Source organism: Pristiophorus japonicus, chromosome 8 (assembly GCF_044704955.1).
Source record: "Pristiophorus japonicus isolate sPriJap1 chromosome 8, sPriJap1.hap1, whole genome shotgun sequence".
Lineage (NCBI taxonomy): Eukaryota > Metazoa > Chordata > Chondrichthyes > Pristiophoridae > Pristiophorus > Pristiophorus japonicus.
The window spans coordinates 22,439,430-22,462,422 of NC_091984.1; the positions used below are offsets into that span (position 1 = coordinate 22,439,430).

The 22,993-nt window shown below is 46.4% G+C and overlaps 1 protein-coding gene across 5 annotated transcripts in view; it reads right to left on the reverse strand.

The window, feature by feature from the left end:
• LOC139268430 (kynurenine--oxoglutarate transaminase 3-like) overlaps window positions 1-22,993 on the reverse strand; it is a 97,858-nt gene that overhangs the window by 30,522 nt on the left and 44,343 nt on the right. For all 5 annotated transcript variants that reach the window (XM_070886560.1, XM_070886556.1, XM_070886558.1 and 2 more), the window contains 4 exons: window positions 14,883-15,014; window positions 12,175-12,295; window positions 10,065-10,141; window positions 4,269-4,358 (listed from right to left, as the gene is read on the reverse strand). In XM_070886560.1, the coding sequence (XP_070742661.1) occupies window positions 4,269-4,358; window positions 10,065-10,141; window positions 12,175-12,295; window positions 14,883-15,014 (420 nt within the window). The remainder of the gene's footprint in view (window positions 1-4,268; window positions 4,359-10,064; window positions 10,142-12,174; window positions 12,296-14,882; window positions 15,015-22,993) is intronic.

Below are 22,993 nucleotides of genomic sequence, written 5' to 3' on the forward strand. Positions count from 1 at the left end.
GGTGTATCTGCAAAGATGGACCCCGACAACTCAAAAATCACTGGTGGCTCCAGGGCGGGTAAGTAACTCATCGCACTTCACCAGGGATGAAAATCATCCCGGACTTCTTCTATACAGGTTGAGAAGGGTTACAGCACTTTTGAAACGAGTAAGGATAATGAATGTTGTTTTAACTTTCTCCACCCCTCCTCCCCCACTCTAGCCACAGAAGCTGGGCGGGTGCAGGGGTTTGGGGAGGGTAAGATACAACTGTTCTTTCATTGATCCCCGGAGAGCATCTCAGTGGGGAGCGGAGGTGGGCTCTGCTCAGGGGCACTTCTCCTCAGTGTCAGCTGTGGCTCAGTGGGTAGCACTCACGCAGCTGAGCCAGCAGGTTGTGGGTTCAAGTCCCACTTCAGAGCACAAAAATCTAGGCCGACGCACAAATGGAACACAGAGGGACCACGGAGGTGTCGTGGTTCAGATGGGACGTTAAACCGAGGCAGCTTGGTTTGCTCTCTCAAGTGGACGTAAATGATTCCACGGCACTATATCGAAGAGCAGGGGAGTTTTCCCCAGTGTCCTGGCCAATATTTATCCCTCAATCAACATCACTAAAACAGATTATCTGGTCATTACCACATTGCTGTTTGTGGGAGCTTGCTGTGCGCAAAGGGTGGCTGCTGCGTTTCCCTCATTACAACAGTGACTACACTCCAAAAGTACTTCATTTGCTGTAAAATGATTTGGGATGTCTGGTGCTGTATAAATGCAAGTCTTTCTTTCCCATTGAGGTTTCAATCCCTCAAAAAGGGGGGGGGGGGGGGGGGAAGAGACCTGGGACCCAGCCAGTCCTGCTCCATGGGGATGGGGGAATGGCCAGAGGCAACATTACTGATGCAGAAAACTTTAAGTGACGTTTCCCAGTGTCTACATGCTCCATCAGGTGCTTCTGAATACTCGCTTCACTCAGGTAGAAATGCCAGTGTTATCGATGGCCTTCTGGAGATGATGCCGGCTACTGCAGGGTCAGGGCGGGGGAGGGACTGAGGACACAGTGGTGGGCAGGATAATGGAACTTGTTGCGTTGGGGATGGGGGAGGAGTTGCAGGGAATCTGGAGTCAAGTTCGTAGGTGGTGAGTAACTGTCAAGATGCAGGGATAAGAATGACTTAAGAAAATGTTTTGAACCACTATAACGCTTTAAACAATTAGTTCATGGAAACTGGCCTCAAAGTAGAATTCCAGGCCCCAGCACAGAGGAAGAGATCACAGGTTGTGCCACGGCACCACTCAGTGGTCAACAACTGCAATTGCAGCCAGGCTAAAAGCAGTAGATTTTTTGTCATTTCACCATATATACTCACTTTAGAAATTAAATGTCAAGAGTTGGGGAGTCATGTGATCTTGGTTCACAAATAGAAGATTTAATTGCGTTGGTGATCTTCATTACAGCCCCACCTACTGCCGTAACAGGCACTGCAGGGAAATGCTGGTGTTTTTATAATAAATCTTGCCACAGAACCTGACACAGGTGTTTTCAATGCATTTTGTAAGGGAATGTTGCACCTCACTGAGCATTTTAATGTATGGTAGATAGATAACTCAGGCAGTGCTGTGAACTAAGGACTATTTTACAGTGTTTGCAACACAAGACTCCCAAAGCAAGTGCTCTACTCGGAACTCCTACACGACAGGCGGTCCCCCAGGTGGGCAGAGGAAACGTTTCAATGACACCGTCAAAGCCTCCTTGATTAAGTGCAACATCCCCACCGACACCTGGGAATTCCTGGGCAAAGACCGAAGTGGAAGAAGAGCATCCGGGAGGGCGCTGAGCACGTCGCTGAGAGCATGCAGAAACCAAACGCAGGCAGCAGAAGGAGCGTGCGGCAAACCAGACTCCCCACCCACCCTGTCCTTCAACCACTGTCTGTCCCACCTGTGACAGAGACTGTAATTCCCATGTTGGGCTGTACAGCCACCTGACAACTCACTTTGAGAGTGGAAGCACGTCTTCCTCGATTTCGAGGGACTGCCTATGATGATGATTTTACAGTGTCCTGGCCAACACTTACCAACACTAAAAAAAAAACCTCCAGAGTATCTGGTCATCTGTCCCTTTGCTGTTTGTGCGACCATTTGCATTTTCTGCTGCGTTTCCCTACGAGACAACAGTAATGACACTTCAAAAGGTATTTCATTGGCTGTGAAGCGCTTTGGATCATTGCGAGGTAGTGAAAAGAGGTATAAAAGAAAATTCTTATTTTCACTCTTCTTCATGTCCAGTTCATGCTTTCAGCACCAACCCCAGCTCTCCGCCCACCCCCCATTCCGGAATAGTTGATATTTGTACGCTCACCTCTCCCCTCACTGCTATCTTTCAATATACAACCCCCACCCCTGCATGGTTCATGTTCGTGATGTTCACCTCTCCCCCTTTCCTCAGCTGATTTTGTTAACTTCACTCCCCTCTCTTCATACTGGCAGTAATCATCCCCACGCTCCCCCCCCCCGCCCCTGCACCCCCTCAGCGCCATCTTCTCCTCCAACCCTGACGTCCCGCTGCTCGCAGGGATGAAATGCTGATCTGGTTGGAGATTTTTTTGCAACTAGTCGTTCCAAAAAGAATCACGAGGAGCCCAAGGCATCGTTTCATCCCTCTGTTCGGTAGGTGGCAGGAATGGGAGACCAGGCCTATGTTTCCTAGAGTTTAGAAGAATGAGAGGTGATCTCATTGAAACATATCAAATTCTTACAGGGCTTGACAGAGTAGATGCAGGGAGGATGGTTACTCTGGCTGGGGAGTCTAGAACCAGGGGGTCACAGTCTCAGAATAAGGGGTCGGCCATTTAGGACTGAGATGAGGAGAAATTTCTTCACTCAGAGGGTGGTGAATCTTTGGAATTCTCTACCCCAGAGGGCTGTGGAGGCTCAGTCGTTGAGCATATTTAAGGCAGAGATCGCTAGATTTTTGGATATTAAGGGAATCAAGGGATATGGGGATGGTGCAGGAAAGTGGAGTTGAGGTAGAAGATCAGCCGTGATCTTACTGAATGGCGGAGCAGGCTCGAGGGGCCGAATGGCCTACTCCTGCTCCTAATTCTTATGTTGTCACGTTCTTAATGGGACTGGCACGGAGGGAACAGAACAGGAAGCTCTTTTTTTTTTTAAACATAGTGCACGCAAGCATATGTCTGGTTGTGCCTGTTGTACACTCAGGAAGGGCACAGATCGGTTTAGACAAGAAGGTCATAGAAACATAGAAACATAGAAAATAGGTGCAGGAGTAGGCCATTCGGCCCTTCTAGCCTGCACCGCCATTCAATGAGTTCATGGCTGAACATTCAACTTCAGTACCCCATTCCTGCTTTCTCGCCATACCCCTTGATCCCCCTAGCAGTAAGGACCTCATCTAACTCCTTTTTGAATATATTTAGTGAATTGGCCTCAACAACTTTCTGTGGTAGAGAATTCCACAGGTCTCCATGTAGATAGCTACCGATTGCTGCTCAGTTCTGCAATCATACAATCAGAATGATCACTTTTGTTAAAAAAAAGAGAAGTGTGGATAATTGAGGATCCCGCAGTACACTCACGCCATGTTTGTTCGCCTGTACAAGCTGGGCTCGAACCCATCTGAACTAAGAGATGAGACCTGCCCAACTTCTGCTGGCTCCGAGTGCCCTTTGTGAAATGATTCTGGGCAGAGACTTAACCCAACCCAGATCCTAGATAGAAAGGGAAGCAGTTTTACTCACAGAACCTACAAGGACAACTAGTGAGGGAGGAAGGAAAATCCACATTTCAACCAAGAGCGTCCTTCACTGCAATATCGGTTTTTGGAGGCCCTTCGCTTGAATACAATTCACAAAAAATGTAATTAAAAAAATCTGTGATTGCCTTTTGAAAGCTGCAAATGTCAGCGAATTAACAGCAACAGAGCATGATCAAAATAAGGAACTTAAAATACTGGGGTCAGCTGCATCTGGAGTCAGTTCAAAATGTCAAGTGCCGATATTGCTGCATTGGTACAAACTTAATTCAAAAAAACATTTAATTCATGAATTATCATCTTCTAAATAGCAACAAGCTGTGCAGCCCAACAACACTGGGCAGTGAAAAAGCAGGAGATTGCTTCACAATCGGGGCTCCTGTCCATGATTCCCCCAAAGCGAAAGCTCTTCAACTCAGCAAGACTGTCATAGGGAGGAGGCTCGAGTGGGGCATAAACACAGGCATGGACTGGTTGGGCCGAATGGCCTGTGCCGTATATCTGATGTAATTCCTACCTGAACAGGAGTGCAGCAAGTATAAATGGTGTTCTGTTGAACAGTCTGAAGATGTTTTATCAGGTGCTCTGGACCAATAGACCAACCAAGCTGCCAGAGAGAAAAAAAGGCACGCTATAAATGACTATTCGATTGCATTCTGTACAAACTGAATATCTTTTTAGTGACTGTCTACATACACCTGCTGAAAGCATTTCAGAAAGAGTTTTTACATGGAACGTTACATAATGAGCCACTTGTTATGTCTTGAATAAAGAATCTCACCAGATACTGTGAGCTCAAAGAAAGGTGTTACCGTAATCCTTTATTACAGGTCTCCAGAGAGCCTCTTCAGCCTGTGAGGCCTCCTTATGTACAGGTGCGTCTAAGGGATTGTGGGATCCCTTGGAACTCCAGGGGATGAGCCCTCTGGTGGTTAAACAAGGTATTTACAGGTTTCCATATATAACAACACCCCCCCCCCCCCCCCCCCCCCCCCAAATCAATAGTGTAACTATTTACAATGTGAGTCGATCTGGGGCCTTCCTTTTCCGTCTCGTTGAAAATGCTGGTTTTGGTGATTTGTTTGTTGGGCCCTCGCTGGGCTGCTATGCAGCTGGCCTTGCTGGGCTGCTGGGCGTGGTGAGTCCTGCTGGGCTGCTGCAGGTGATGGGTTCTGCTTCGTGGTCAACCGCTGGGTCAGTTGCCACTTGTGCGTGTGTTGGGGGGTCGAAAAAGGTAGGGTCTAACGTGGGTTGTTCTGGATAGTCCATGAATCTGAGTTTGGTTTTGTCCAAGTGTTTCCTGCAGGTGAGACCATTGGCAAATTTGACAAGAAAAACCCTACTCCCCTCTTTGGCCAAAGCAGTGCCAGGAAGCCACTTGGGACCTTGTCCATAGTTCAACACAAATACAGGATCATTTATCTCGATTTCGCTTGACACATTTGCCCGATCATGATATGTATTCTGTTGAAGCCGCCTGCTCTCTACCTGTTCGTGTAGATCAGGGTGGACTAACGAGGGCCCCAGCTGTTTACATTGTACATTAATGATTTAGACGAGGGGATTAAATGTAGTATCTCCAAATTTGCGGATGACACTAAGTTGGATGGCAGTGTGAGCTGCGAGGAGGATGCTATGAGGCTGCAGAGTGACTTGGATAGGTTAGGTGAGTGGGCAAATGCATGGCAGATGAAGTATAATGTGGATAAATGTGAGGTTATCCACTTTGGTGGTAAAAACAGAGAGACAGACTATTATCTGAATGGTGACAGATTAGGAAAAGGGAAGGTGCAACGAGACCTGGGTGTCATGGAACATCAGTCATTGAAGGTTGGCATGCAGGTACAGCAGGCGGTTAAGAAAGCAAATGGCATGTTGGCCTTCATAGTGAGGGGATTTGAGTACAGGGGCAGGGAGGTGTTGCTACAGTTGTACAGGGCCTTGGTGAGGCCACACCTGGAGTATTGTGTACAGTTTTGGTCTCCTAACTTGAGGAAGGACATTCTTGCTATTGAGGGAGTGCAGCGAAGATTCACCAGACTGATTCCCGGGATGGTGGGACTGACCTATCAAGAAAGACTGGATCAACTGGGCTTGTATTCACTGGAGTTCAGAAGAATGAGAGGGGACCTCATAGAAACGTTTAAAATTCTGACGGGTTCAGACAGGTTAGATGCAGGAAGAATGTTCCCAATGTTGGGGAAGTCCAGAACCAGGGGTCACAGTCGAAGGATAAGGGGTAAGACATTTAGGACCGAGATGAGGAGAAACTTCTTCACCCAGAGAGTGGTGAACCTGTGGAATTCTCTACCACAGAAAGTAGTTGAGGCCAATTCACTAAATATATTCAAAAGGGAGTTAGATGAAGTCCTTACTACTCGGAGGATCAAGGGGTATGGCGAGAAAGCAGGAAGGGGGTACTGAAGTTGCATGTTCAGCCATGAACTCATTGAATGGCGGTGCAGGCTAGAAGGGCTGAATGGCCTACTCCTGCACCTATTTTCTATGTTTCTATGTTTCTATGTTAATTGCCCTTTTCATGAACAGTTCAGCAGGTGGAACCCCTGTGAGCGAGTGGGGTCTTGTGCGGTAACTAAGCAGGACTCGGGATAGGTGAGTCTGCAGTGAGCCTTCAGTTACCCTCTTCAAGTTCTGCTTGATTGTTTTCACTGCTCGCTCTGCCTGACCATTGGACGCTGGTTTAAACAGGGCAGATTTGACATGTTTGATCCCATTGCAGGTCATGAACTCTTTGAACTCAGCACTGGTGAAACACGGCCCATTGTCACTCACAAGGACGTCAGACAGGCCGTGTGTGGCAAACATGGCCTGCAGGCTTTCAATGGTGGCAGCAGACGTGCTTGCCGACATTATCACACATTCAATCCATTTGGAGTATGCATTTACAACCACTAGGAAAATTTTTCCCAAAAATGGGCCTGCATAGTCGACATAGACTTTGGACCACGGTTTGGAGGACCAGGACCACAAACTTAGTGGTGCCTCCCTGGGTACATTGCTTAACTGTGAGCATGTGTTACATTTGTGCATGCAGGACTCTAAGTCTGCATCGATACCAGGCCACCACACGTGGGATCTGGCTATCGCTTTCACCAATACAATGCCTGGGTGGGTACTGTGGAGATCACTAATGAAAGTGTCCCTACCCTTTTTTGGTACCACTACCCGATTACCCCATAGGAGGCAGTCTGCCTGTATAGACATTTCATCTTTGCGCCGCTGGTACAGCTTTATTTCTTCCTGCATCTCTAATGTGACACTAGACCAACTTCTGTGAAGCACGCAGTTTTTTTTACTAAGGACAGTAAGGGGTTCTGGCTCGTCCAGGTTCTAATCTGTCGGGCGGTAACAGATGATTGCTCACTCTCGAATGCTTCCATTACCATAACTAAATCTGTGAGCTGTGCCATCTCCACCCCTGTGGTGGGCAATGGCAGCCTACTGAGAGCATCGGCACAGTTTTCTGTGCCTGGCCTGTGGCGGATGGCGTAGTTGTATGCGGACAACGTGAGCGCCCATCTCTGGATGCGGGCCGATGCATTGGTATTTATCCCCTTACTTTCAGAAAAGAGGGATATCAGCGGCTTATGGTCGGTTTCCAGTTCAAATTTGAGCCCAAACAGATATTGATGCATTTTCTTTACCCCACAAACACACGCTGACGCTTCTTTCTCAATCATGCTGTAGGCCCTCTCAGCCTTAGACAGACTTCTGGATGCTTAAGCAACCGGTTGCAATTTTCCAGATTCATTAGCTTGTTGCAATACTCACCGACACCGTATGATGATGCATCATATGCTAGTACCAAATGCTTACATGGATCATACAACACACGCAATTTGTTTGAGCATAACAGCTTCCTAGCTTTTTCAAAGGCATTTTTTTGGCTTTTACCCCATACCCATTCATCTCCTTACGCAGTAAAGAGTGCAGTGGTTTTAACAGTGTGCTGAGACCCGGTAAGAAGTTACCAAAGTAGTTCAGGAGTCCTAGAAACGACCGTAGCTCCATCACGTACTGTGGCCTCGGTGTGTTCTTGAATGCCTCTGTCTTCGAATTGGTGGGCCTGATGTCGTCCACTGCGATTCTTCTCCCCAGAAACTCCACTTCAGGTGCCAGGAAAACGCACTTCGAGCGTTCTAACCTGAGCCCCAAATGATTAAGCCGACTAAGAACCTCCTCCAGGTTCTGCAGGTGCTCGACGGTGTCCCGAACTGTAACCAAGATGTCGTCCTGGAAGACCACGGTGCGCAGGACAGACTTCAGCAAGCTTTCCATGTTCCTCTGGAATATCGCCGCGGCTGATCGAATCCCAAGCGGGCATCCGTTATAAATGAAGAGACCTTTGTGCATGTTGATGCAGGTGAGGCCCTTTGATGATTCCTCCAGCTCCTGCGTCATGTAGGCAGAGGTCAAGTCCAGCTTCGTGAACGTTTTTCCTCCTGCCAGCATCGCAAATAGGTCGTCTGCCTTTGGTAGCAGGTATTGATCCTGTAGGAAGAAACAATTGATAGTTACTTTGGAATCACCACAGATTCTGACGGTACCGTCTTCCTTGAGGACTGGAACAATTGGACTCTCGTTGAATTCGATCGGCGAAATGATGCCCTCTCGTTACAGCTGGTCCAGCTCGATCTCCATCCTCTCTCATGTACGGTGATGAATGGGTCGCGCCCTTGGAATCAAGTGGATCTGCACTTTTGCTCCTTGGAACTTCCCGATGCCCGGTTCAAACAGCGAGGGGAACTTGTTTATGACCTGGGCACATGAAGTGTCGTCGACGGATGAGAGTGCTCAGACGTCATCCCAGTTCCAGCGTATCTTTCCCAGCCAGTTCCTGCCGAACAGTATGGGGCCATTGCTCGGTACCATCCAGAGTGGTAAATTGTGCACCGCTCTATCGTAGGAGGCCTTTACAGTAGCACTGCCGATTACAGGAATCAGTTCTTTGTGCAAGTTCTTAGTTTAGTACGAATGGGAGTCAGGACTGGTCTTGAGGCCTTGCTGCACCACAATTTATCGAAAGTCTTTTTGTTCATTATGGGCTGGCTCGCGCCCGTGTCCAGCTCCATTGACACCGAGAGTCCATTTAATTCAACTTTCAGCATTATCGGGGTAAATGCGTGCACCCCATAAATCTCTTCCTCCTCAGTCTGAGGCTTTGGTTCGTCGTGATCCACCGTGGATCTGTCCTCCTCTGCAACATTGTGGTTTGCAGGATTAGCAGGGTTTGCAGCTCACCTGCACATACGTTGGAGGTGTCCCCTTGTTCCACAGCCCTTGCAAACGTATCCTTTGAAGCGGCATGAATGGAAACGATGATCACCCCCACAGCGCCAACAAGGTGTTAATGGCCTTGAATTCACCACCCTTGATGGTGGACTCTGAGACATCTGCGAATGTGCAGTTGCAGGCAAGTGAGTCCTACCTTGTACATTATGATTCGAAACCAACATTACTTTGTTCACAGTACTTGCAGCAGCACTCGTGTGCTGAGAAATTTGTTTGGTATTGTCACTGGTGGCGATGAATGACTGGGCTATCGCTATGGCTTTACACAAGGTTGGTGTCTCTACAGTCAAAAGTTTTCGAAATATTACTTCATAACCAATGCCAAGTACAAAGAAGTCCCTGAGCATGTGCTCCAAGTGTCCTTCAAATTCGTAATGTCCAGCAAGGAGTCTTAGCTTGGCGACGTGGCTCACCAATTCCTGACCTTCAGACCTCTTGTACATGTAGAACCTGTACCTCGCCATCAGAATGCTTTCCTTCGGGATTAGATGCTCCCAGACCAGTGTGCACAAATCATCATTCGACTTCTCTGTGGGTTTTGCTGGAGCGAGCAGATTTTTCATGAGGCCATACGTTAGTGCCCCGCAAACAGTGAGGAGGATCACCCTTCGTTTGGCAGTGTTCGCTTCTCCTTCCAGCTCGTTGGCCACGAAGTATTGGTCGAGTCACTCCACAAAGGTTTCCCAATCATCTCCCTGTGAAAATTTCTCCAGGATGCCCACTGTTCTCTGCATCGTTGCGGTGGGGTTCGTCATCTGTATCTCGTCGCCAGTTGTTGTGTCTTGAATAAAGAATCTGATCAGATACTGTGAGCTCAAAATAAGGTGTGACCGTAGTCCTTTATTACAGGTCTCCAGCCTGTGAGGCCTCCTTATGTACAGGTGCTCCCAAGGGATTGTGGGATCCCTTGGGACTCCAGGAGGTGAGCCCTCTGATGGTTAAACAAGGTATTTACAGGTTTACATATTACACCACTCAAATAAATTCTTGAAACACTCACCTTCCAGCCAGTCACACTAAAGGTTTTGCCTGCACTTCCTATGGTAATAGTCCTCTCCCACATTCCCGGCAAAGTAGCTATGGAGGTAAAGGCAAGACAATATCGGAGATGAAAGCAATTGGCCACACAACACTATTTATGTTAAAGAGCGAAGCAACACAAGGGAGAACGCAGCAACATAGTGGAAACACATGGGACTCGATACCACGCAGGTTAAGGCAGAGTATGGTTGAACGACAGGAATTGGCTGGTGTTCCTGCTCCTGCTAGCCAGTCACCTGCGTTTGAATGTTGGCCAAGGATCAGGCTTGGTGCAATAGCCCCCCAACAGATTTTCAACCCCTAGCTCACCCGCAAATCAGGTGGCCAGGATCCTGCCGACCTCCCACCCAGGAAAATAGGCCAGGGTCATGGTGGTGGGCGGAAGGCCTGCCCCTACATTGTAAGGACTGGAAGAGGGAAATCCAGGCCTTGCTCTCTGGCCTCAGTCGTGATACCCCAGCAATGTAACCCAGCAAGGAATCAAAAGCTTCTAGAAGACAGCTGGAAGGGAAGAACAAAGGAGGAGGCCCACTCAAGGAAATGGTTTAAACCCTTTATTGTTGCATGTGATATAGGAAAAGGCCAGCAGAAGGGAACAAGGTTATCAATATCTTTGGTGAGGGCAGTAGGTTTGGTCTAACTTAGTTACACAACTGCCAATGTTATAAGATGCAGATAAAGTAACGCTGGGCATGTTTTTCCATATCTCTCCACCAATGTATTTGATTTAAAGTTCATCCATTTTATATACTATTCACTGAGCTGGTACTGACTACACTGCCACCTATAAAGGTTAGATAACGCTCCGTCTCATTCCCAATGTCATCCAACGCTGCAAAAAAAAAAAGGAACTCAAAACCTTCCACAGAATCCACATCAATCTTGCCCCAAAGAATAATCCCAGGGTATTCTTGTAAATCTAGCTGTCAAAATCAGGGCAGAACTGTGAAAGCCTAACATCGGGTCACGGATCCTCCCTCTCATAGTTAGTTTTGACCGAGGCAAAAACAAAGTATTTCATACCCGTAATGGAAAAAAAAACACAGCCTAGCAGAAACTCACGTCAATAGGTTGGCCAAATGTAAAAGATCCATTCGGATGACATAACTACACAATTACCATTCAGTATTAAAGTGGGGACTGGCAGCCTTGCTGGTCTTAGCTGGAGACAGTGGCTCAACGGCAGCCAGAGCGTTATCTATCATCCGCCTTCTTCAGCTGCAGACCCAAGTGGCGAGTCTCGAGCAAGCTTTAAAACATTTCCAACATCTTTTTGGGTGAGGCATTTTAGATGAAAACACTTCATCAACTCTCCGGAGTATCCTATACCTCACCGTTACTTCTGCAGGTTTAATGATACTACTTTTTATATGATTCTTAAAAGGTGTGAATTTCTGTCCTCTCTCTTGCTGCAAGCCTCCTGAAAAGAACTTGCATTTATATGGCGCCTTTAACGTAGGAAAACATCCCAAGACACAAGCAGATGAAACTATCATCGAGCCAAATGAGATGTTCGGACAGGTGACTAAAATCTTGGTTAAAGAGGTAGGTATTAAGGAGCACGTTGAAAGGAGGAGAGAGAGATGGAGAGGTTTAGGGAGAGAAACATAGAAAATAGGTGCAGGAGTAGGCCATTCGGCCCTTCGAGCCTACACCACCATTCAATGAGTTCATGGCTGATCATTCACCTCAGTACCCCTTTCCTGCTTTCTCTCCATACCCCTTGATCCCTTTAGCCGCAAGGGCCATATCGAACTCCTTCTTGAATATATCTAATGAACTGGCCTCAACAACTCTCAAAGATAGCACCTCCAACAGTGCAGTGCTCCCTCAGCACTGCACTGGGAATGTCAGCCGAGATTTATGTGCTCAAGTCCCTGGAGCGGGACTTGAACCCACAACTTTCCGGCTCAGTGGCGAGAGTGCTACCCACTGAGCCACAGCTGATACTGAAGTCTGGAGCTCAGGGCCCAGACAGTTGACTGAAGTATTGCTTCAGGATGTGTACACACCAGTACATAGCATCCTCTCTGACGACCTTTTCAATAAGTCGCCATGTTCGGTATTACCTATTTTTGTGTGCTTATGTCCACTGTACACGAGCCACTCATACACCTCATCACTGATGCAGAGAACATCGTGCTTAATGCACAGGTCTGCGATTACCTTCAGTTCTTCCATTTTAAATATCTGAAAGCAGAAACCATAGTGCATTACAATGTGAAAAAAAGGTCTCTGGCCAAAGCAGTATCTTGGTCATTTTCTTAAGGTTAGATTACTTAAAATAAAAACAAAATCCCTTCATTAAAGATTGTTGCAAGGGCCAAGCTCAAAAAGAGCATGGTCAACTTCAGCATCGCAGGACAGCAGAGTTCAGGCCTTCAAACAAGTAGCACATCCTCAGTTCCACTGCAAGCAGATAAGAGAGATGTTCGCACACGTAATTCAGGAGCCTGAATGGAGAGCATCAGCGGGATGACACCCTGATGTCCCACGCAAGTGTGCTTCCAGTGGGAGATTCTGCCCGGGAACCAGGAATGGGAACCTTTGCCGATTGTTTCCCACCTGCCCTACAGGTGATAAACAGCTACCCCTGACCTCAGCAGAAATCGTCTAATCCCACACAGCCTGGAGACCAATGCTGGTTCAAGTTCAAACTTTTATCATTTACAGGAATTTCTGTAGCAGGTATCACCACAAACTTTACAGTAACTTCCAAAAGGGAATTGGATAAATACTTGAAGGCGAAAAATGTGCAGGGCAATGGGGAAACAGGTCGAATTAGTTAGCTCTTTGAACGACCTGGCATCACAGGCACGATGGGCCGAATGGCCTCCTTCTGTGCTGTATCATTCTATTCTACGATTCGATGATGAACAAAAGGCACCTCCTATCACGTGCGAAGGCTGCACATGTTGGCCTAAGTTTCCAATCACAATGCTCATGTTAACCTCTTAAAACAAATAGGTTACTGACAGCGTTATGAATGGGTTACTGACAGCATTACAAATCGGAAATTCTGCACCAACTTGTTCAATTGATAAATCCTTTGGCCTTGCATCGTCAGGATTTTTTATTTTTAGGGGCAGTAACACGCACACACAAAAAACCTCTTCCCTTTATTTGATTTGGAAAAAAAGCAGCAACACTTACACATCCAGGATTTAGAGGATCAGAAAAAAAAACTACTCAAGCCTTGCATTCGTCCATGATCCCGGATGTCAACTGAATGATTAGTTGTGTGTAATCGCCAGTGAAATATTCCGAGCTATCGGTTAATTCTCTGTCTAACTGAAATATATAATCTAATAATAATTTACTTCCTATGATTAAACCATTTCCCTTAAGTGCATGAGGGCATCTTCAGTTCTCCAAATGTAAATGGAGTTCAGCTGGCCACTAATCAGCATTGTTGCATTTAATTTTAAATTCAAGGGTCTTGGTTGTGGTACAGATCTTGTGAGCCGACACAAAGGTGGATTCCCTTTACCTCATCATGAGGTGGACAGCCTTATGTGTGAGAAGAGAATTTTTGAGATCTTTGCCTGTTTTCAGACCATAGATCATGTATGTTTTGTAATGGAGTATGCTCCTGGTGGGGATTTGATGATGCACATTCATGCCGATGTTTTCTCTGAACCCAGGGCTGTGTAAGTACTAACTCCTACTTTTACCACATGGTTGATGTAAGCAGCAATGCCGGTCTTTGCAGGATACCCGGCGCCCTCTGGCTGTCAATTATATTTCTTTTAACTTCTGAGCACTGAAGGCAGGAGAAGTTTAATGATTAAATTATAGATGTTTAACGTAAATCCTTCCTTCAACATTGTACATCTGTTGTTTATCTTGCTGCTAATGTGCAACAGTGAAAACACAAATAATCACATGAAAATAACCCAGTCAGTGCTGCATGTACTATGGCTGTTACAAATCTTTCCCCACAAATCTTGTTAGAACATGAGCGGGGTTTCCTTGCCAACTTTCGTCCCTTAATCACCACTGAAAATAGGTTAACTGGTCATTTATTTTGTTGCCGTTTGTGGGACTTTACTGTATGCAAAATGTCTGCCATGTTTTCCTACACAAGTGTACATCAGAATAATTCATGGTAGCTACAGGATTATTACAAATAATCTCTCCTACAAATAATAATACAAATAGCGGCAGGCCAGGGCCATAAAAGGATTGGTGAGCGGCGGCCTGGGAGCAGTGTGGAGGCATGCTACTTCAGGGAGTAGTGCGAGCTGGTGCAGGAGGGCGACGGCAGCGAAGAGTGACGTCAGCAAGGTCCAGGTCGGTGATTGGAGCGTGGGCAGATACAGGAGTGGTGAGAGACTGTGGAGGGATGTGATCAGGGCCCAGGAGAGGCGTGAGTTCGGGGCCAGGGGCCCAGGGGCAGCACGGGCCTGTCCACACTGCGATATGTGTGCGCACTAGGTCCATGCAGCAGAGCAGGTCTCCAGTCGTCTTGGGTAATCCCTGCCACTGGACCAAGACCTAGCTCTGTCAAGCCCGTGTGGTGGCTGGTGTGTAACGACCACCACACATTAAAAAAATCCACGCACAGGCATCTTCCACCCTTCAAGATGTAGTTCGGGACCTGGAATATTAAGTCCTTCATTGAAACACCTGTGAACTCATCCTTTTTTGGCGTGGAAGCAAGTCATCCTCGTTTTGAGGGACTGCCTATGATGATGGGTTCCCTTTTCACATTGGATACATTGGTATCTGAAGCCGAAATTTTCAACAAGTAAAAGATTAGATTTTGAAGCCTTACCTTGCCCAATGGATTATTGGGTGTATTAATGATTATTGCTTTTGTCCGAGAATTAAATTTACTGGCAAGTTCGCCTTCATCGAGGACCCAATCACCACTGTCGCTCACGCCCTGCTCAGCTTCTTCTTTCAGCTTAACAAAAAACAAACAGCATGTTTGAGCTTCCCACCAGAAATATTTAGCTCGAGAGAAAATGACCAGGAGCAAGGCAAGGCATGTTCCAAGCAATTAAATAGAAATGACCCTTACAGTAATCTTTTTTTCTAAAAAAAAGAGAGGGAGGGTGATACACTCATAATAAAGGATGAAACAGATCACTATGAACAATGAGCAAGCGTGACCTTAGCTCCTTTAATAAGACTCCAGAGTGCAGGTACCTTGTGGGTGGCCTGCTTATATACAGTACTCCCAAGGGATACTGGGATCCCTTGGGACTCCAACAGATAGGCCCTCTGGTGGCAGTGTGATACAGGTCGCAAGGGGCTAAATACATAACATCACTCCCTCGTAAAGTTAATAACACACTTATTTACAAGGTGAGGCTTTTCGCTCCCTTGTCAATCGTCTCGGTACAAATGCGGGTGTGGGTGAGTTGGTCAGTTCTTCACTGGGCTGCTGGGCAGCCGGCCTTGCCGGGCTGCTGGGGATGTTGAGTTCAGCTTAGTGGTCAACCATGATGTCGGTTGCCACTTGTGTGTGTGTTGGAGGGTCAAAGATGGTGGTGTCTTCTTCGGTTTGTTCGTAGCTGTTGGTGAATCACAATTTGATTTGGTCCAACTGTTTTCTGCACGTTAGTCCATTGGCCAGTTTGACCTGAAACACCCTACTCCCCTCTTTGGCTATGACCGTGCCAGCGAGCCATTTGGGACCATGTCCATAATTGAGTACAAACACAGGGTCCTTGACCTCAATATCGCGTGACAAATTTGCACGGTCATGATACACACTTTCTTGATGCCGCCTGCCCTCCACGTGATCATGGAGATCAGGGTGGACAAGAGAGAGCCTTGTTTTGAGTGCCCTTTTTATGAGCAGCTCGGCTGGGGGAACCCTGGTGAGCGAGTGGGGTCTGGTGCGGTAGCTGAGCAGCACTCGGGACAGTCGGGTCTGCAGGGAGCCTTCCGACATGCGTTTGAAGAGTTTAATTGCTCTTCTGGTTGCTGATCACAAGCCTGGCTTTCTCTATTTTTAAATTGAAAGGTTGTTAATGTACTCAGAAGTCAGACCTTGTGACACATGTTCTTTGTACAGTTTAAAACTGTTAAATGAATAATGATTGTGTCAAGTAATTTTATTCACTTAACTGTTTTATTCTTTTATCCAAAAATTACCAATTTTTGGAGGAAGCTAACAAACGAATGAAAATTGGATTGCACTTACAGTACTATAAAAAGTCACAGTTGTTATGGATAACAAAGTGAATTTGTCATCTGCTTCATTACAATACACACATTACAATGCAGCACACTAAATCTTAAAAAAATACTTTAAAAAAAAAAGGAGCTTTTAAAAACGTTTCTGCCACAGTTTGTTGCCAATGGGTTTGTGTCGTGAAGTTTCTCCAAATAAAACCCTTTTTCTCATTCACCAGTACCAGTGGAACCAGCTATAGCGTCAGGTCGTATGGTCTAAGAGCATTGGGGCAGCCACAGAGGGCTAATGTTGAAGGAGGGAGCGAGGAAGGGATAGAGGACCTGGTTGTATTGACGGAGCAGCGAGGAGAACGTGGCCTGAACTCTCCTGGGCCCTTTAGCTACTGTTGTTGGTGCCAGTGAGACCCTAAGTTCCCAGCTATGAGCCAAGTAAGTTTACATTTTATCTCTGGCCATCAACTGGCTTCTCTTCCCCCATTGGCAGTGAATATGCTGGGATGCTCACCCAAACTTTCACTAGTCACGGCCTGGAAAGGAGGGAAAATCAAATTAAGGCTCATTGTTCACAGGCCTCCAGCATTCTGGAGTTGGGAGGAAAAGAGATCATGAACGAATAATGAGCTAGAGGTAAATAGAATGTTATTCCTATATTACAACAGTGACTACATTTCAAAAGTACACAATTGGCTGTAAAACACTTTGGGAGTCTTGGGACAGCCTGAGGTTGTGAAAGGCGCTATAGAAATGCAAGTCTTTATTTTTTTTAACCAATAAATTTGGTTAAAAACATGTTAAACACGACGGGAAAACATAAGAAAATAAAAAGGACTTGTATTTATATAGCACATTCTACGAACTCAGGATGTCTCAAAGTGCTTTACAATCAATGAATCGTCTACCTCAATTCCACTTTCCTGCACTATCTCCATATCCCTTGATAATATGCAAAAATCTATCGATTTTTGTCTTGAATATACTCAATGGCTGAGCCTCCACAGCCCTCTGGGGTAGAGAATTCCAAAGATTCACCACCCTCTGAGTGAAGAGGTTTCTCCTCATCTCAGTCCTAAATGGCCTAGCCCTTATTCTGAGACTGTGACCCATGGTTCTAGACTCCCGAGCCAGGGGAACCATCCTCCCTGTCAAGCCCTGTAAGAATTTTGTATGTTTCAATGAGATCACCTCTCATTCTTCTAAACTCTAGAGAATTTAGGCCATGGGAATATAGGATTGGCTATCGAAAGCGTGCTGAAGAGCACAATGTTATTTTAAATCTTGGTGTGACTGTTCCCATTCAACACAGAAACACATTTTGTCTGTGCTGGGCACTTTCTTTTTGGTAAACAGTACTCAATGCGTACAAAGACCTTTCCCTTGACTAATTGCCCCCAGGTGCGGTATTGCTGACAGCAGATAAACAAAACATGGGAGGAAGTTATACCCAATAATGCGAGAACAGACTGGGGACATCTAGTACTGTGTAATGAGACAGGATTAATAAATGATCTCGTAGTAAAAGATCCTCTCGGAATGAGTGACCATAATATGGTTGAATTTCAAATTCAGTTGGAGGGTGAGAAAGTTGGTTCTCAAACCAGTGTCCTAAGCTTAAATAAAGGAGACTACAAAGGTATGAGGACAGAGTTGGCTAAAATGGACTGGGAAAATAGATTAAAGTATGGGATGGTTGATGAGCAGTGGCAGACATTTAAGGAGATATTTCATAACTCGCAACAAAAATATATCCCAATGAGAAGGAAAGACTAAGAGAAGGGTTAACCATCTGTGGCTAACTAAGAAAATAAGGAAGGTTATCAAACGGAAAGCAAAGGCATACAATGTGGCCAAGACTAGTGGGAGGCCAGAGGATTGGGAAATTTTTAAAAAGCCAGCAGAGAACGACTAATAAAATGATAAAGAGAGGGAAGAAAGATTATGAAAGTAAACTAGCACAAAATATAAAAACAGATAAGAGTTTTTACAGGTACATAAAAAGGAAAAGAGTGGCTCAAGTCCCCTGCAGGGTGAAACTGGGGAATTAATAATGGCGAACAGGAAAATAGCAGAGACGTTGAACAAATATTTTGTATCAGTCTTCACGGTAGAAGACACTAAGAACATCCCAATAGTGGATAATCAAGGGGCAATAGGTAGGGAGGCACTTAATACAATCACTATCATTAATGAAGTACTACTAGGCAAACTAATGGGACTAAAAGCAGACAAGTCCCCTGGACCTGATGGCTTACATCCTAGGGTCTTAAGAGAAGTGGTTGTAGAGATAGTGGATGCATTGATTGTAATCTACCAAAATTCTCTATATTCTGGGGCAGTCCCAGCAGATTGGAAAACCGCAAATGTAACACCCCTATTTAAAAAAGGAGGCAGAGAAAAAGCAGGAAACTATAGACCAGTTAGCCCAACATCTGTCGTTAGAAAAATGCTGGAGTCCATTATTAAGGAAGCAGTAGCGGGACATTTGAATCAGTCTGACTCAGCATGGTTTTCTGAAAGGGAAATCATGTTTAACAAATTTGCTGGCGTTCTTTGAGAATGTAGCGAGCAGGGTGGATAAGCGGGAACCAGTGGACGTGGTGTATTTGGATTTCCCGAAGGGATTTGATAAGGTGCCATATAAGAGGTTACTGCACAAGATAAAAGCTCATGGGGTTGGGGGTAATATATTAGTTAACCAATCCTCTATTCATGCTAACAGAAAAGAGAGTTGGGATAAATGGGTCATTTTCCGGTTGGCAAACAGTGACTAGTGGGGTGCTGCAGGGATCGGTGCTGCATCCTCAACTATTTACAATCTATATTAATGACTTGGATGAAGGGACCCAGTGTAATGTAGCCAAATTTGCTGATGATACAAAGATGGGTGGGAAAGCAAATTGTGAGGTGGACACAAAAAATCTGCAAAGTAAGTGGCCAAAAATTTGGCAGATATGGGCTCAAGTTTCGGCCTAAGTTGCTCCTTTTTTTTGGAGCAACTAGTTTAAAATGGAACATCTTAGAAATTGCAATTCTCGACATTTAGTTTGCTCCAGTTCTAGTGAGTTAGAATAGTTTCATTGTCGAACAAATTTTTTTTCCAAAAGAGGGCGTGTCCAGCCACTTACGCCTGTTTTGCAAGTTTACGCAGCGAAAACTTACTCCAAACTAACTTAGAATGGAGTAAGTGCAGATTTTTGTACACTTAGAAAAACCTTGCCGACACTTATAAATCAGGCACAGAGAACGAGAGATGAGGGGGGGGTTTACAAACATTAAACACTTCACTTTTACAAATAAAGAGCCATCATCAAGAATAAATGATAAATAAATCAATAAATCAACCAATAAAATCAAAAAGCATTAAAAAAATTTAAAAAATAATTTAAAAAATCAATAAATAAAATATTAAGTTTCTACTCACCGACTGCAGCACCGGGAGTCCTCCAACAGCGTGCTGGAATGGGCCCCGCCACCCCAGTGTCTCTCTCTGTCAGTGTCCCTCTCTCTCTGTCAGTGTCTCTCTGTATTTCTGACAGCGAGGGGAGGGAGAGGAGGAGGGGAAGAGGAGGAAGGGAGAGGAGGAGGAAGGCGGGAGGGAGTGAGAGGAGGAAGGCGGGAGGGAGTGAGAGGAGGAAGGAGGGAGGGAGTGAGAGGAGGAAGGAGGGAGGGAGTGAGAGGAGGGGGAGGAATAGGGCGAGAGAGCGGGGGGAGGGAGCGAGAGAGCGGGGGGAGGGGAGGGAGGGAGAGAGAGGGATGGGAGGGAGAGAGGAGGATGGGAGGGAGAGAGGGGGATGGGAGAAAGGGGGAGGGAGAGGGAGAGAGAGAGCAGGGTGGAAGAGGGGGGAGGAGGAGGAGGTGAGAAGGTGAGGAAGGGAAGGGAGGGGGGGGAGGGAGGCTGAACGGGCCCCGCCGAGGATGTAGAAGCCGGGCCACTGAAGACTTCGAGCGGGGCCCGCCCCCAGCAAGATGCCGGGCGGGCCCCGCTGCCAACGATGTGGAGGGGGGTGGGTGGGGGGGGAGCGGGAGCTAAACGGGAGGGAGGGGGGGGAAGCGGGTGCTAAACGGGAGGGAGGGGAGGAGGCCCAAGTCTGATCTTCGCCCTGGCAGCCCAGTCGGCCAGGGCTAGGAACGGCGTGCTTAGGGCCCCTCCCACACAGCTCGGGGGCCTGGAGCTACTGCACATGTCCCAGCACTGTTTTCAGCGCCGGGACCTGACTCCGCCCTCCACGCGTTCTGCTGCACTGCGCCAAGGGTCTGGATCGACCAGACGGAGGGGAGAATACCAAGATAAATAATAGGCGCATTTCTGTTATAAAAGGTCGGCGCACCACACGGAGATGCGCTGTTCTAACCTGGGGGGAAATTTGGGCCCATTATGTGGGAAAATGTGAGGTTATCCACTTTGGCAGAAATAATAGAACAGCAAATTATAATTTAAATGGAGAAAAATTGCAAAGTGCTGCAGTACAGAGAGACCAGGGAGTCCTCGTGCATGAAATAAAAAAGTTAGTATGCAGGTACAGCAAGTAATCAGGAAGGCAAATGGAATGTTGTAAGGGGGATAGAGTATAAAAGGAGAGAAGTCCTGCTACAACTGTAAAGGATATTGGTGAGGCCACACCTAGAGTACTGCGTACAGTTTTGGTCTCTGTATTTAAGGAAGGATATACTTGCATTAGAGGCTGTTCAGAGAAGGTTCACTAGGTTGATTCCGGCTTGACTTATGAAGATAGTGAGTAGGTTGGGCCTATACACATTGCAGTTCAGAAGAATGAGAGGTGATCATATTGAAACATATAAGATAATGAGGGGGCTAGACAAGGTGGATGCAGAGAGGATATTTCCACTCATAAGGGAAACTAAAACTCGAGGACAGAGTCTCAGAATAAGGGGCCGCCCATTTAAAACTGAGAGGAGGAGAAATTTCTTCTCTCTAAGGGTTGTAATTCTATGGAATTCTCTGCCCCAGAAAGCTGTGGAGGCTGGGTCACTGAATATATTTAAGGTGGAGATAGATTTTTGAGCGATAAAGGAGTAAAGGATCATGGACACGGGCAGGGAAGTGGAGCTGAATCCATGATCAGATCAGCCATGATCTTATTGAATGGCAGAGCAGGCTCGAGGGGCTGTATGGCCTACTCCTGCTATTTTTTATGTCTTATTCCAGCTGAAAATTCTTAAAATGGCAAGGGGAAGAAAACGAGTTAGCACACTTGCCTATTCAGTATTGGGGCTTTTGAGTTTGAATCTATCCCAGGCTGATGGGATAAAATTATTCTCCCAGCTGGCTTTAATGGTACTACGCAATTAACTTGAGTTTTAATCCTGTTCTTGGTGAATACAGGAAAACAGTCAAAAGCAGGCGATTTCATTCCGAGAAGTTACAAGAATGGCTGGAGTGAGAGGTTAAATGAAACACCAGTATCGGAGGGAATGCTCTCTGAGACTCTATGGGCATTGTTGGGTTAGAGTAAAGGGAGAATTACTCTGTACTTGGAAAAACAAAGTCTTGCATTTATATAGCATCCTTTACATCCACAGACATTCCAAAATGCTACAGAGCCAATGAAAAATGTTTTAAAGTGCAGTCACTATTGTTATATGGACAAACATGGCAGCTATTTTGCACACAGCAAGATCCCAAAACAACAACTAGTGATTATTTGTCCTAACTCTCGCTTCTGCACATGCGCCAGGAGATGCATGCGCAGAAGTAAGAGTTAGGACAAATAGTCACCGACTCCGTCCCCCCACCCCAGCACAATTTCCACTAACCCTTTTCTGCGCATGCGTCCTCCCTCTTCCCCCCCCCCCTCCGATGCATTCACTGCCTCCGATCCATCAGCAGCCCTGAGACCCCAAGCCTCCGTGTGGGTGGCAGTTTGTGTGAAGAGAACGGGCGGCGGGCAGAGTGAGAAGCAGAGAGAGAGAGAGAGAGAGAGAGAGAGCGAGCAAACGAGCTTGGGGGGGGAGGGCGTGGAGAGAGAGAGAGCGCGAGCTGAGGGGAGGATTGGAAGAGAGAGACACAGATGGGGGGGGGTGGGGGGAGGAGAAATCGGAGGGGAAAGCGGGAACTCAGAAGATGGATTATGTTCTTCCAAACCTCTGGTGCGTGCAACCTCGGTGCGTGTTACAAGGGACATCGTTGGAGTGGATGAAATCCAGAAGTCACGACACTGTCACTATTCACTTCATACCCAATAAACCTGTTAACAAACCGCGCACAATGCCCCATCTATGGGGGGGTGGGTTAAGGTCTTGCGCTGCGGTAAAGGATTTCGGCTGGAGCTTGGTGGCTTTTGGGGAGATCTATCCTCTGTGGCTTCTGAAGTCAAAATGGATCGAATTACAAATTGGAAAGTCACTCAGAACTTGGGCTGGGCGGTTCCAGTTAAACATTCGAGAGGAACCTCCGGGTGCGGCTTATCCTCCAAGGGGACCAATCAGCAATAGGTCATGTGAAAATGGAGAGCCAATCAGAGAAATGGCTGCCTTTCAGTTAGTACAAATAGACGCATCCATAAGATAAATGACTAGTTAGTTTTTTATTTGTGGTGATGTTGGTTGAATATTGGCCAGGACACCAAGAGAACTTCCCCTGCTCTTTGAATACATTATAACAGTGACTACACTTTAAAAAGTACATCAGTGGCTGTAAAGCACTTTGAGACATCTGGTGGCTGTGAAAGGCGCTCTTTATTTCTTTCATTTTTCTTTCTTACTGCAATGGGATCCGGTATG